The sequence below is a fragment of the Castor canadensis genome, chromosome 16, assembly GCF_047511655.1.
Source record: "Castor canadensis chromosome 16, mCasCan1.hap1v2, whole genome shotgun sequence".
NCBI classification, from domain to species: domain Eukaryota; kingdom Metazoa; phylum Chordata; class Mammalia; order Rodentia; family Castoridae; genus Castor; species Castor canadensis.
Genome location: NC_133401.1, coordinates 83,680,287 through 83,695,939, shown reverse-complemented (window position 1 = coordinate 83,695,939; position 15,653 = coordinate 83,680,287). Strand labels below are relative to the sequence as shown.

At 42.8% G+C, this 15,653-nt stretch overlaps 1 protein-coding gene across 2 annotated transcripts in view; it reads right to left on the bottom strand.

Annotated features, from left to right (window-relative positions):
* Positions 1 to 15,653, bottom strand: part of Rars1 (arginyl-tRNA synthetase 1) — a 34,609-nt gene extending 18,956 nt beyond the window's left edge. Inside the window, exons 1-10 of one of the 2 annotated variants that reach the window (XM_074057743.1) lie at positions 15,552 to 15,653; positions 14,310 to 14,444; positions 10,138 to 10,326; positions 9,246 to 9,354; positions 7,981 to 8,081; positions 7,517 to 7,638; positions 6,170 to 6,290; positions 4,693 to 4,822; positions 1,416 to 1,520; positions 37 to 215 (exon numbers count right to left, since the gene is read on the bottom strand). In XM_074057743.1, coding sequence (XP_073913844.1) covers positions 37 to 215; positions 1,416 to 1,520; positions 4,693 to 4,822; positions 6,170 to 6,290; positions 7,517 to 7,638; positions 7,981 to 8,081; positions 9,246 to 9,354; positions 10,138 to 10,326; positions 14,310 to 14,444; positions 15,552 to 15,596 — 1,236 coding nt within the window. In that variant the 5' untranslated portion in view covers positions 15,597 to 15,653. Of the gene's footprint in view, positions 1 to 36; positions 216 to 1,415; positions 1,521 to 4,692; positions 4,823 to 6,169; positions 6,291 to 7,516; positions 7,639 to 7,980; positions 8,082 to 9,245; positions 9,355 to 10,137; positions 10,327 to 14,309; positions 14,445 to 15,369; positions 15,531 to 15,551 lie in introns of those variants that run through there. The other variant, XM_074057744.1, reaches the window with a different exon arrangement.

Here is a 15,653-nt window from a genome sequence, read left to right as displayed (position 1 = left end):
CCAGGCAGGACAGAAACAGCCAAATCACAAACTTACTTGTCCATTATCCACCACATAGATGATCATATCTGCTTTCTCCTCAAATAGCCTCTGTTTGAGAGCAGCCAGGTCAGATGTATCGTAGGTGTAACCTCCATCTGATTTCACTATGGTCAATGGGATGGAACACTCAGAGACAAACACAATCTTCCTGCCATCATCCACTTGCACGAGTCCTAGCAAAAAGGAAAATTTTATTCATAATGCTAAAAGGAATCTCAAGGAACAAGAAGGCTTGCTTGTTCTATAAGTGTGAGTACTTGGGCATTTTATGAGTACTTTAGAGAGCATGTGTTATAGTTGATGAAATTATGTAATCCTTGTCTCCCCATGATCTACTAGGAGACCTGGAAATGGCCACTGTCAAGGCAGTGTGGGCTCACACTGTGCTGCTCAGGTTCAGTCAGACATCCCGCAGTGTTCTGGGCTCACACCACACTTGGCTCCCAAACTCTTTACACTGGAGCCCACCCACTCTGCAGGCCCAAAACATGAACATCTGTGCTTTGTTTCTCAGCTGGAACCAAAACCTCCATATGGGAGATACCGGCAGGATATTGCATTTGGAGTGAGAAGTGGAAAAAATGAAATCATGTTCATATACTCTTGATGACACAGAAGGAACTGAGAAGAACAAGATGATAATAACAACAGCTCTGAGTGTTACTATGTGTCTTAACCTTCACAATAACTATGACTCCACAGAGTCATGTATGACACTACACTTTCTTACAGCTCAGGAACTGAGGCAGGTAAGGTAAACCAGGTATCAGTGGTCCCAAATGTAAGCGCTCAACTGCACACCTGTAATCCTAGCCACTTGGGAGGCTGTATATGCTGGGGGATGAGGGGGAGCTGGGAGCAGTGGCGCACACACACCTATAATCCTAAATTCGTGAGGCTGAGGTGGGAGGATTGCGAGTTCAAAGCCAGCTTGGGTTCTATTAAGAAACACTGTCTCGAGGAAAAAAAAAAAAGCAGCAGCTGAGTTTGGCAGTGTGTGCTTCTAACTGCAGCACACAGGAAGATGACCATGAGACTGAGTGCCTCCTCGAAAGCACAGGCCCTGAGTTCAACTCCCCACTAGTGACCGGAGAACAATAGTCACCGGGTGCCGGGGGCTCACACCTGTAATCCTAGCTACTCAGAGGCAGAGATCAGGACTGCAGTTCAAGGCCGGTTCAAGCACATAGTTCACAAGACCCTAGCTCAAAAATTCCTAACACAAAAAAGGGTTGCCAGAGTGGCTCAAGTGGCAGAGGATCTATCTGCTTACCATGTGTGAGGCCCTGAGTTCAAACCTCACTGTGACCAAAAAAAAAGAAAAAAAGAAAAAAAGAAAGCCCACACAAAACATGAAAAACTATAGTGCCTACCTTTATCTTCAAATTCCTTTACAACAGCATTCATTCTATCTTGATAGAAAGACTCCCCTCTCTCTATTAAAGAGATGTCCAAGGCGTCATAGATTTTATTGAACTCTGGAAGAAAAAATGGTACCAAATAAAGAAAATGATAAAAAATGTAAACAGGAAGCACGCATGTAACATGAAATTTTATTATTTGAGACATACAGAAAGAAATCAATCACATTTTAAAAAGACACAGAACTTTATACACATGATGCTGTTTTGGGAAAGTAGAAAAAATACAAGTCACGCACCACCAACATCAGGTCATTATGCGTGGGACTGCAGACCCCACTCTTTTCTTCTTGTCTGTACTTACCTTCTTGTACAAGGAATGTACACTTCTTGTGTAACTTAAAAAAATTCATTCGGGGGCAAGAAGAAAACAATGGAGGGGGTGAATTCAACTATGATATAATGTAACATTTGTAAATGTCACAATGTACCCCAGTACAACAATATAACTAAAACAAAAGAATAAAAAAATTCATTCTGACAAAAACATTAATGAGGAATTAGGGATGTAGCTCAGTGGTAGAGCACATTTTTTTTTTTCATTTTTCTTTTATTATTCATATGTGCATACAAGGCTTGGTTCATTTCTCCCCCCCTGCCCCTACCCCCTCCCTTACCACCCACTCCGCCCCCTCCCTCTCCCCCCCCTCAATACCCAGCAGAAACTATTTTGCCCTTATTTCTCATTTTGTTGTAGAGAGAGTATAAGCAATAATAGGAAGGAACAAGGATTTTTGCTGGTTGAGATAAGGATAGCTATACAGGGCATTGACTCACATTGATTTCCTGTGCGTGGGTGTTACCTTCTAGGTTAATTCTTTTTGATCTCACCTTTTCTCTAGTACCTGTTCCCCTTTTCCTATTAGCCTCAGTTGCTTTAAGGTATCTGCTTTAGTTTCTCTGCATTAAGGGCAACAAATGCTAGCTAGTTTCTTAGGTGTCTTACCTATCCTCACCCCTCCCTTGTGTGCTCTCGCTTTTATCATGTGCTCATAGTCCAATCCCCATGTTGTGTTTGCCCTTGATCTAATGTCCACATATGAGGGAGAACATACGATTTTTGGTTTTTTGAGCCAGGCTAACCTCACTCAGAATGATGTTCTCCAATTCCATCCATTTACCAGCGAATGATAACATTTCATTCTTCTTCGTGGCTGCATAAAATTCCATTGTGTATAGATACCACATTTTCTTAATCCATTCGTCAGTGCTGGGGCATCTTGGCTGTTTCCATAACTTGGCTATTGTGAATAGTGCCGCAATAAACATGAGTGTGCAGGTGCCTCTGGAGTAACAGTCTTTTGGGTATATCCCCAAGAGTGGTATTGCTGGATCAAATGGTAGATCGATGTCCAGCTTTTTAAGTAGCCTCCAAATTTTTTTCCAGAGTGGTTGTACTAGTCTACATTCCCACCAACAGTGTAAGAGGGTTCCTTTTTCCCCCGCATCCTCGCCAACACCTGTTGGTGGTGGTGTTGCTGATGATGGCTATTCTAACAGGGGTGAGGTGGAATCTTAGCGTGGTTTTAATTTGCATTTCCTTTATTGCTAGAGATGGTGAGCATTTTTTCATGTGTTTTCTGGCCATTTGAATTTCTTCTTTTGAGAAAGTTCTGTTTAGTTCACATGCCCGTTTCTTTATTGGTTCATTAGTTTTGGGAGAATTTAGTTTTTTAAGTTCCCTATATATTCTGGTTATCAGTCCTTCGTCTGATGTATAGTTGGCAAATATTTTCTCCCACTCTGTGGGTGTTCTCTTCAGTTTAGAGACCATTTCTTTTGATGAACAGAAGCTTTGTTAGTTTTATGAGGTCCCATTTATCTATGCTATCTCTTAGTTGCTGTGCTGCTGGGGTTTCATTGAGAAAGTTCTTACCTATACCTACTAACTCCAGAGTATTTCCTATTCTTTCTTGTATCTACTTAAGAGTCTGGGGTCTGATATTAAGATCCTTGATCCATTTTGAGTTAATCTTGGTAGAGGGTGATATACATGGATCTAGTTTCAGTTTTTTGCAGACTGCTAACCAGTTTTCCCAGCAGTTTTTGTTGAAGAGGCTGCTATTTCTCCATCGTATATTTTTAGCTCCTTTGTCAAAGATAAGTTGCTTATAGTTGTGTGGTTTCATATCTGGATCCTCTATTCTGTTCCACTGGTCTTCATGTCTGTTTTTGTGCCAGTACCATGCTGTTTTTATTGTTATTGCTTTGTAATATAGTTTGAAGTCAGGTATTGTGATACTTCCTGCATTGTTCTTTTGACTGAGTATTGCCTTGGCATTCGTGGCCTCTTGTGTTTCCATATAAATTTAACAGTAGATTTTTCAATCTCTTTGATGAATGTCATTGGAATTTTGATGGGAATTGCATTAAACATGTAGATTACTTTGGGGAGTATCGACATTTTTACTATGTTGATTGGTAGAGCACATTTATAAGGCCCTGGGTTCAATTCCCAGAACTTGGGGGAAAATGTAAAGGAGGCCAGCTAGGACCTAAAGTCAGGGAAGCCAGAGGAGGAGGGATGCTTGAGCATAAGAACTAACAACCAGCCTGGGCAACACAGGGATACTCTTTGTCTCAAAAAAACCCCCCAAAAAACAAACCTCCAAAACAACAACAAAACAGTCATGTTGTTACATGCCTGTACTCACAGCACTCTAGAGGCTGAGTCAGGAGATTGAGGTCAGACTGGACTACTTAGCAAGACTGTCTCAAAAACAAAACAAAAAACCCTCACAAAAATGATGAATGCATCTGAAGAAATAGGAAGTGTGGGGTGGCAATCTTCAAGCTTTCGAGTACATCTTGCGCCTATTTTTCTTTATTTTGGTCCTACACCTTTCTGGATAAATTCACTCCTTCATTACATAGCTCTGGCTGCTACTGGTGAATAGGATTTTTCTTTTCTGCTTTATTTTCAAATTAATTTCTCTGTTCACTTTTAAGTTAAACTTTGTATATGTCTCATAAGCTTTCTTTGTAGTTGTTCATTTAAGTTAAAGGTAAAAAAAAATCTTGTCCACAAACAGTTTAGGGGCTATGGATTCAGCTCGATGGTAAAGTGTATACACAGCACCCACTAGGCCCTAGGTTCAATCTCCAACACCATGCTAAAAAAAAAAGCTTAACATGTCACTGAACATCAGTCCCAAATGAAGACTCAAGACGTGAGGAAACATCCAGTATAGTATCTAGCTGGACGAACAAATGAAGTTCAGAAACTCACCTTGTCGGGAGACATCACAGATAAGCTTCCAAGCTTTTATAATGTCTGGATCTTTACCCTGGAGCAGAACGACGCACTGGTACGCTCGTTTCTTAAATTCCTCTTCAGTATCAAACCTCTTCTTCGATTCCTGTATTTTTTAAAACAGCAAGGATTATAAGATCCAATCCTCAATTTCTAGATAAACAATTTGTATCAGGTGCCTGTGGCTCACGCATGGAATCCTAACTACTCAGGAGGCAAAGATCAAGAGGACTGAGGTTCGAAGCCAGGCCAGGGAAATAGTTTGAGACACCCTATCTCGAAAAAACTCATCACAAATACAGAGTTGGTGGAGTGGTTCAAGGTGTAAGCCTGAGTTCAAACCCCAATCACAAAAGAAAGAAGAGATCAGGAAGATCTCAGTAAAAAATCAGGCCTGACAAGATTTCGTGGGACTCTATCTCAACCAACAGAAGCTGGGTATGGGTGTGCACACCAGTCATCCCAGTTAAGCGGAAGGCATAAATAGGAGACCATGGTCTAGACTGGCTGGGTACAACTCAAGCAGTAGAGCACTGACCTAGTGAGGTCTACAAATTTTAGCAATGCATTACAAATATTTGCTTATGTCAACAGTTTTGCCTCATTACATTCAGAAGACTAAGTTCCAACAGATGATTAAGACATTACTCGTTTTATGCTGAGCATGGTGGCTCACACCTAATTGCAGCTACTTGGGAGGCTGAGGCAGGAGGATCACAAACTTAGTAAGACTGTCTCAAAATAAAAATTTTAGAAAGGAGGATATAGCTCAGTGGTAGAACCTGTACTTAGCATGTGTCAGGGTTAAAAACTTACCACCCAAAACAAAACACACATAAAAAACACATCCATAAACAGCTATTTTACCAGTTTCACATAAATAAACATTCAGCTTATTTTAAAATTTTCATTAGAAAACACCAAAAGACAAACAAAAATAAACCCCCCAATGTTTTATAGGTAAAATATCGCTAAAATAGGAAGAATATTTTGGGTACTGAAATTTATTCCATGAACTCTTACATTTACTTTTACTTAAAACAGGCAGCGTGGTAGAATTCAATTGTACCACACACCAATACACAAAGCAAAGGTGGGTGGGTGGGGACAGCCACTCTGTGCATGTGACACAACACAGCGGGTTCCACTGTGCCTCTTTGCACATTATCAGACACGAGGGACCCCGAGATGGCTTTTTCTTAGAACACACTGAATGCAATGGATCCAGGATCAGAAAGAACCAATTTTTCAAGCAGAAGTCTTCATCCATATGGCACAGTCCCACTGTGGCTAGGCCAGTGTGTGAATGACAGAGACTCAGCCTTCAAGAGGATTAGCTTTCACTAACTGTGCAGCTCCATGGTAACTTCACGGCACTGTGAGCTTCCTAAGAGAGCGGGTAATTATGACGAGTGCTAGACATGCAAACAAAACAACAATAAATGTCTCAAACCTTATAAAAGGCCTGAAGATCCCCGATGGGAGGTGAGACTGTCAGGTAGTCTGGGAACTGATCCTGCAGGTGAGCAATGAGCATGCCAAACTGCGTTCCCCAGTCTCCCACGTGGTTTAACCTGACACCAATCAGAGGATGAAAGATAAGATGTTTGGATTAAATGAGGACATTCCATTAGAAGCCACTAGCACATCACCTGTAGTAACACTGTTTACTTGGCTGTTTGCTCAGCTGCAATGGACTCAGCCTAGTGCCTTCAGCTCTGCACCTGGTAACAGAGGCTTCATAATGCAGACATCTTGGATTTTCTGAATGAATAAATTTATTTTCGATGGACTGCAGCATTTACCACACAGCTTATTAGCACAATGACAAATGAGCAACAGTGGTTGTTTTCATAATTTTATGAAACTTTTTTTTTTTTTTGTGGTACTAGGGCTTGAACTCAGGGCCTATACCTTGAGTCACTCCACCGACCCTTTTTTGTGATGGTTTTCTTCAAGACAGGGTCTCAAGAACTATTAACCCGGGGCTGGCTTTGAACTGCGATCCTCCTGATCACTGCCTCTTAAGTAGCTAGAATTACAGGTGTGAGCCACCAGCCTGAAAATTTAATTTTCTTTATTGCAGTACTGGAGATTGAACTCAGGGCCTTATGCAACCACACTGCCACTTAAGCCATGCCTTTTAGCTCTTTTTGCCTGGTCCAGGCTCCAACCATGATCCTCCTACCTATGTCTCCTGTGTAGCTGGGATTACAGAAATACGTCACCATGTCCAGCTTGCTCTTTGAGATAAAATTCTCAGATTTGCCTGGGTTGGTCTCAAACCATGGTTCTCCTATCTTTATCCTCTAAGTAGCTGGGACAACATGCATAGGCCACTGGTCTCAGCCTAAAATCTGACTGTGAACACATTCTTGTAGTGTAATTTAGATCAATGGTTCTCAGGTATCAATGGATGGATAGGTTGGTAGTGTGCTCACTTATTACTACAGCTTTCCTGGCTTCTTCACTGTTGCCAGAGCAATCTTTATTAGATCATGCTGCTCCACTAATCAGAATAAAATTCCCAATTTCCCAGCATGGCCTACAAAGCCCAACATAACCTATTTCTTGCCTAACCTTCCTCCTACTAGAATATAAAGCCTTGGTCTACAGGAGGTACTCATGAATGACCTGTGGGGTGAAGAGATTTATCCTTTATGCCAACCAAGAGCTTTAAAAAGTAGAAACCACTCTGAAGAGTGACTTTCCTGGGTGACAGTCAAGCACAGCTAAGCTCATGAACCACTAGTTTTTCAGATTTCTATAAGGTTTTTCAAACAGAGGCAAGAGCACGCACCTGAGCACATCATATCCTGCGAACTCAAAGAGTCGGCACATGCTTTCCCCTATGATGGTTGACCTGAGGTGGCCCACGTGCATCTCCTTGGCTATGTTGGGAGAGGAAAAGTCCACCACAACCTGAGACAGGCGAGAGAGAGAGCTCTCATGCACATCTCATTCTGCTGATGTAAATAAACTAGACTTAAACATTAGTTTGGATGTAATTCACCTGTGCCACATTTTCTTATAGATCTGCTTGAACATTATTAACTGAAAAAAGTCAAATTCATGTATACAAATTACTGTTTTAGCAATGTCTACATAAGTATCAGTTATCTACCTCAAATGCCCTGTGGAACAAAGCCCATTAAAAATGCTACCTCACGTTCCATTTGTAACTTTAAGTATTACCAACTACGTGTCAGCATAAAAGGTGAATTCCACACCCTTCTCAGATGCTGACAGGACACCGTCATGTACCTTTTTATGCTGTCCAAGGGCAGGGAGTCGAACTCCATTTATGAGGAGATTGCTCAGCTGCTCTGATACAAAATCCTTTCGTAAGTGGACATTAATGAATCCTAAGGGACAGAACAGAAAAAAAAATCACATAGTCTCCCCATCTTGAGTGACAACCGAGCCACAGGACTGTCTCAAGTTCACTTGTGCTGACTCCAGAAAGGGGATCTAGCTCTGGTGAAACTCTCTAGGACTCCACTCCCACTTGAGGCCTTCCTTCACTTATCCCTCTTGTAAGCTCTGGTCTCAGCAACTAGTTTATTTAAACCTGTATCGCTCTCTGGAAAACTTCCTACTTGTTTCAAGGCCCATTCACTATCTATCTGCTTTTTGCTAAGGAAAAACTGAATCAGGCTGGTAGAGTGGCTAAATGGTAGAGTGCCTGCCTAGCAAGTGTGAGGTCCTGAGTTCAAATCCCAGTACTGCCAAAAAATAAAGAAAAAGAAAAAAAATTGAATCAAAAGGTGGCAAAGTAATTGACCCCAAATCAGGCAGCTGAGCCCAGAGGAAACTTGAATTTCTTAACTTACAACCCAAGACGTGTTCACCATCTGGTTCATGGTTCATTACACACAGGGTTTTCCTGTGAACCCAGGGCCTCCTGCATGCTAGGCATGCTGTCTTAAAATCTTGAGACAGGATCTCATTAAATTCCCTGGGCTGGCCTCGAACTTGCAATCTTCCTGCTTCCCCAGGTGGTGCTGGGGATCAAACCCCAGGACCTTGCACATGCCGGGAAGCAGTTTTTTGTTGTTTTTGGTAGGATTGGACAAGCACTCTACGGCTTGACCTGTACCTCCAGCCCATTTTGCTCTGGTTATTTTGGAGAGAGTGTCTCGAGAACTATTTGCCAGGGCTGGCCTCGAACCTCAATCCTCCTGATCTCAGTCTCCCAGGTAGCTTGGATTACAGCCATGAGCCACTGGTGTCCAGCTTCTTGATAAGCATTTTACCAATAAGCTGTATTTCCAGCCCCAGTATTTAAATTTTAACCCTGTTCACCTTTTTTTTCCCCCCCCTTTTTTTGGTGGTACTTGGGTCTGAACTCAGGGTCTTGTGCTTACTAGGCAGACGCTCTATCACTTGGGCCACACCTCCAGCCCTCTCCTTTCTTTTTCGGTACTGGGGCTTGGACTCTGCCTTGCCCATCCTAGGCAGGTATCCACAACCTCCTTTTAATCTCAAAAGCACTGTCATCAATACAACTCACAAGGCCACCATCCTACCTGGACCAGCGATTTCCACTTTCTCAATGCATTCATTGCTTGGCAGGTGTTGCGTGATGCTCTCGGCGATTTCTCTTGGATTAACTTTCTGTTCCTTGGCTTTGAGCAACTACAACATAGTGTAAATGATTCACTACACAACATCACTTGGAAATACATACTTGACAAAGCATGAGGTGTGTTTTGTAAGATGCATCAAAAACAGAGGCATGAGTCCAATCAGCACCTTGTGAACAGACACAGTGTCGAGAGGAACAGATAAATGGCAAAGCTACACCACCTCCTTTCAAAATGAGCTGTTCACACAAATCTGGAACTTTCTAAGGAAGACATAACAAAGTCTACAGCTATGAACTTTCAAGAAATAAAAGTATCCATTATTTGGATTTAGTAATAACTCTCACAGAAAACAGATCTGGACTTAGGTTAAACCTTTCCCACTCAACATAGAAAAGAAAGCAAAAAAGCCCAAGCCAGGTGAAGTCTACCACAGACATGGCAGAAAATGTAGCTATTGAAAATGGGGAGCTCCCCATTTGAGGCTTAAAAATGCCTCGCAAATACCACAGCAGCATCAAATGTCTGATGGAATTGCTTGCTGGTTAGTAATTGTCTGGCTTCATTTTTTGATTTTCCAATAGTCATTAACCCCCAGCAATCCTGGATGCAGCAAGAAACACCAAAACAAGGCAGTGCCAAATATTTGTAAAACTGAAGTGGAAAGTTAAATCTGTGCTTAAAAAAAAAAAAAAAAAACTCAAAACACATCTTCTGTCAAGTTTTTCAGGCTGTGGAAAATGTCCTTTTCATTAAAGATACAACTTGTTATTATTCACATACAAGGTGAGAGAATCAAATTGCCCAGAGTGAGTCCTATTAAGTAATACCATACCTGAGAAATCCCCATGGCACTGTTGCATTGGTAGTCCCCAAACCTGGGCTGTTGGCTTGGTGTTACGACCAAAGGGGGGCTTTCCAAGTCTGGGTACGCAGCCTTGATGGCATGGCCAAAGACTTCTTGGAGGCGGCTATTGATGTTAATCATGTTTTTAGTCGGTCTGCCCCTCTCTGCCTGAAGACTCTGCAGGGAGAAGAGTGGGCGTGCAGGTGAATAGCCACACCATCATCAAAACACCTCCAAGTATTCTGAGACAAGCCAGGGGTCCATGTACTCAGTGTGAGGCTCTCATATCTGCAATTTGTTGAGACATGGACATCTAAGACATTCCTGGGAAATGCTACGCTTCTTTTATAAGAACAGAAACTAGGAGGACAGAGTAAAAAGGGCTTCTCCAAAGCTCTGAGAAAATGAAGCATAAATCAGCTCTCAGCCTGGCATGGTACACACACCTGTAACCCCAGCTCTTGGTGGCTGAGGAAGGAGAATCAAAAGTTCCAAGCCAGCTGGGGCTATATAGCAAGATCCTGTTCAAAAAATCAACCTCGCCATAACAAGTCCTAAATTATTTCACATTAACAGTGGCCGTGAAAGCTCAATGGACAAAAAAATAAATAAAAAATGCAATCTCTGAATCAAAATCCTGACCCCATGAAGACATGAAATGAACAGGGATGCAGAGGGAATATCACTGCACCACAAACACGAAGGTGTGAGGGAGTGGTGTTTGTTTTTTGTTTTTGAGACAGTCTCACTACATATTCTAGGCTGGTGTTGAACTTTCCGTCCTTCTGCCTCAGCCTCCTGAGTGCTGAGGAGATGTACACCACACCACCAGCATAGCAGGTAGCTTTGTTTTACTTTCTTCACTATCACCTCATTTTCATCGTTAAGACAGCGTATAACTACTTCTACTACTGCACTTACCACACCTTTACAAAGTCTCCACTACTAATGCAGGAAAATGTCTCATTAATGGTTCTAATCCAACAACCAACACTGTACCTGCCACACAGCAGGCTAACAAAAAATGGTGACTAAACTGGCAAAGTGGCATACCCCTGTAATTCCAGCTACTTGGGAGGCTGAGGTAGAAGGGTCACTTGAGCATAGGAGTCCCAGGCCAGCCTAGGCAAAATAGTGAGGACCCCCTCAGCCCCCCAAGAAAGGGCACCAGTGGCAGAGTGCTTGCCTAGCATATAAAAGGCCCTGGGTTCAATTTCCAGCAGTGTAAAAAAAGGTGCGTAAACACAAATGCTTTTAATGGAATGCAAATGAAAATGCAGCACAGTTTTATGTTAATCAAAAGATCAGGGTGTGTAGTATTAATGGTGACAATAACAGCAGTTAATGCCTGAGCTAAGTGTTTTATTACAGGCATCACCACCTTATCACTCCACCCACACAACAAAATTGTCACGTCATCACTTTTCCATGTGGACCAGTGATTAACTTGCTAAAGAGAACAAATAACAGAGCCAGTACTCAAATCAGGGCTACTGGAAAGTCCAAAGTCTATGTTCCTCCTCATCCTCTCTACCAGATGAGTTATATTCTTAAACACACTAGAAAACCTCCCCTCTGTGATAACTCACTAAAAAATAAGAGACATCCCTCACAATCTAAAGATTTTAAATAGCAAATGAAAGTTATTCAGATATCATCTTACATCCACCCCCAAATCTACAGAAACAAAGCTCAAGTATTTTGTTTTAGAGACAGGGGAGTGTAACTATGTACTCCTGATTCCTGCCTCCACCTCCTGAGTACTGGGATTAATGGCGTGTACCACAATGCCTGGCTCAATTTTTAACTTTTTAAAAGAATTTACAGACTTTATTCTGGTGGCACTGAGGTTTGAACTCAGGGCCTCAGGCTTGCTAGGCAGGTGGTCTTACCACTTGAGCCACTTTGCCAGTCATAATTTAACTTTTTTGACACTATTTATAGCCCAGGCTGAAACTGAACTCACTACGCAATCCAGGCTGGCCCCAATCTTGTGATCGTCCTGCCTCTACCTCCCAAATCCTGGGACAATTTTTAGTTTTTAAAGGATAGGGATACTAGTATGATATGTCTTTGTGTTTCTACACATATGTGTACACATACACACAAAATTTACTCTACTTGATTTCTGCACCATGCAAATTAATATTCAATCATAATCAATTTAACATTTTTTCTCTACTTTGATAGGATCTTTTTCTTTCCAAAAAAAAAATCAAGCCTCACAAGGGTAAGAAATTATACTACGAGCATCTCTGCTATCAGTTGATATAAGCATTGTGAAAGCCTACAGTATGCAAAAAAATCACATACTAAAAAAAGTTTGAGGAAATTAAGATTACAGGCAGATTACTCAAAAATCTTTGTGATTCTGAGGCTGGTGGAGTGGCTCAAGTGGTAGACCGCCTATATAGCAAGAGAGAGGCCCCAAGTCAAGCTGTAGTGCTCCGAAAAACAACAAACAGCAAAAACCTATGTGATTCTGTGAGGATGGGCACAGTGGCATACCTGCAATTTGACACTCAGGACTGCAGCAGAAGGATGAGAAGTTCCAGTCCAGCCTAGGCTACATAGGGAACCTCTGGCTCAAAAAAACCAAGGGGATGAAGCTCAGTGGAAGAGCACTTCCCTATTAGCACAGGCAAGGCCCTAGGTTCTACCCTCAGCACCAAAGGAAAAAAAAAAAAAAATCAGCAGGAGAAAACAATTTCCTATGTACCGAATAAATCAATACTAAATTAATGTAAGTCCTTATCTTAAAAAAAGATAAGACAGCTCAATAGAAGGCGTTTTAAAGAAAACCGAGGCTGCTGAGTTAATGAGAACAAAAGTAAAATGTTTCCCAGACAACCGCCCAGTAGGTGCTACCAAGCCACAGCAGTTGGGCAAGTGAGTCAGGGGAGGGAAGCAGAGAGTGCCCACTGCACAGTCAAGTCCCTTAGTCCTCTGTGGCTTGCTCTTTGTAGTTGTGCTTATACCTGGTCTTCAGCCAACTTTTTGGTAGGACAAAGTACTTGTGACACAATGCACCTTCCTCATTATAAGGACAGCATGCTCCTACCTACACGAGAGCCAATTCGCATCAGAGACACATGTATCAGAATACTCGGTTCTTGTTGTATTTCCCCTCCTCGTCTTTAGCACATAAAAGGCACTTACTAATACCTGTAAAATGCAACATAGACTTCAGTACACAGAATAAATCATCTAACCAAAACGTTGAGACTCTTTAGGGAAGCTGCCATGAAAAAGGAATTTTGTTATTTTCAAAGACTCAAAGACAAAGCCAGTTCAAGCACAGCAGGTCACAGGCCATACAAGACTTTGTGGGAGACTGGAGTCAGTGGTGGGAGTGTGCAGCCTGCCTGAAAGTAACAGATACTCAGAGAACAATTATGGGAATGAGGTCATACTGAGGATGTGTCATTAGCAAACCTGAAAGTCAGGCAAAAAAAAAAAAAAAAAAGAGAGAAAGAAAACAATCGAAGCAAGCTCATTTTTACTTGACAAAACTGATGACCATCATTGTATTATGAAGCCATTAAACGAACAGAACACAGGGTCATGGGAAAAATGCTTTACAATATTTAGTGGAACCCTCTCACATGATGCTCCAAAGTATAAAACACAAAAACAGAATTGTAAAATAACCAACTTAAGGCAGAGAAGGTGTATGGTGTATTTAAAATATCTCCTTTGGAATGGCGGTGTGGCTCAAGGGTAGAGCACCTGCTTTGCAAGCACAGAGCCCTGAGTTCAAACCCCAGTTCCACCAAAAAAAGAAAAAAAAGTAAATAATTAAAGAGAGTCCTTTATGATAGTGACAATCACCTAAAAACAAAACAAAATTTAAAAAACAGGTTGTAGGGGAACTGTGGTATACATCTGTAATCGAGAGCCCGAGGCTAGCCTTGCTACATAGTGAGACCACGTCTCAAAAAACAAGGAAAACAAAAAACCAAAAAAGCCCGCCAAAAACCCCAACCAACAACAACAAAAAAAAAACAACAGAAGACAAAGGGTCTTCCAGGGCCATCAACCAAGAACCATTCTAAGTTCCAACTCACTCAGCCCTAACTGCAGACAGAAGGACAGGGTTTCTACCTCCTCTTTCCAAATTCCGTAACAAAGGCTTTGGAAAAGGTACCAGGAATACTCACCTTTCGAAGAATATTCAGTCGATACTTTAATTTTAAATTTTCTTCTCGTAACTGCTCCAAATTTGGTGACGTTTCTAAATAGCCACAGCTTTTCAAGCGGTTGATTTCGGCAGTCAGAGACTTAATTTCTTTTTCCTGTAAAAGGCAAAGCTCTTTTCAGTCTAGTGTAACTGAGTCCCTCCCCTGTACAATATATGCTAAGATGAATTACACCATAAACTGACTTTGTTTCTTCTCTCTGCAAGAGTGGTCCAGGTGACAAATGGATTTTCATTTTGATAAGCTGCTGACCTCAGCACGTGATTTTTGATAAAAGTGTGTGTGTGTGTGTGTGTGTGTGTTTGGAGAGAGAAAGAGACAGAGAGCGAGGTTAGGCAATGGCATAAGCCCCACATTCCTAGTTTCATGCTTCAGCTCAAACAAGCCATGGTGATTTAGGGGGGTTTCAGGCTGACCAACGTGGCTTTGTCCCAATCTTCCATCTTGGGGGTCATTCTCATTTTCTCTGGAGACCACCCCCTTCAGTCTGTTCAAAGTGTATAAAAACTTCATCGCTTTCACGACAACCTCCCCCGCCAAAAAACACCACCGCCACCACCAAAACACCAAAGCCGGGCGCTCGTGGCTCACAGCTGTGAACCAAGCAGCTGGGATCACCTACTGGGGAGGCTGAGACAGAGAGGATGAAGGCTCGAGGCCAACCTGAGCAAACTGCTCAAGACCCCCCCATCTCCAAAATAACCAGAGCAAAATGGCTGGAAGCGTAAATCACGCAGTAGAGCCCTTGGTTTGCAAGTGTGAAACCCTGAGTTCAAACCTCAGTCCCACCAAAATGAAAAACCCGGCACGCCTGGGATGGGCGTGACTCCGTGACAGCGCGCCTGGCTTTGATTCCCAACACCGCAAAAGCACTCAACAAACAGCTGTGCTATTTGAATGGAATGGGCCCTCCCTGAGACTAAGTGTCCCCAACCCTCTCTCTCTCGCCAGGGCCACGCCGGGCGACACGTGGCCTGGGTCACTCTGCCCGACGGCCCCGGATCCCTCCCGCTCTTCCTACCGGACGGGCCTGGTGGCCCTCGCGACCCCCACGGATGCCCAGGTTCCGTCTGTGGGGACCTCCTGAGCCACAGCCATGCGAGCTGGGAGGGCCCTAGAGGGCGGGAGGCGGACTTGACGCCCCCGTCGCCGCTCCGGGCCTGGGTCCCCTCCACGCTTTTCCTCCCGTCCCCGGTGTCATACCTGCCGCAGCAGTCGCGCAGAGTACTGAGCTACTAACCCGTCCATCCTCCCGTCGGCGTTTTACACGCCAAGTGGCCGGAAACGGAAGTAGCCGGTTACGCC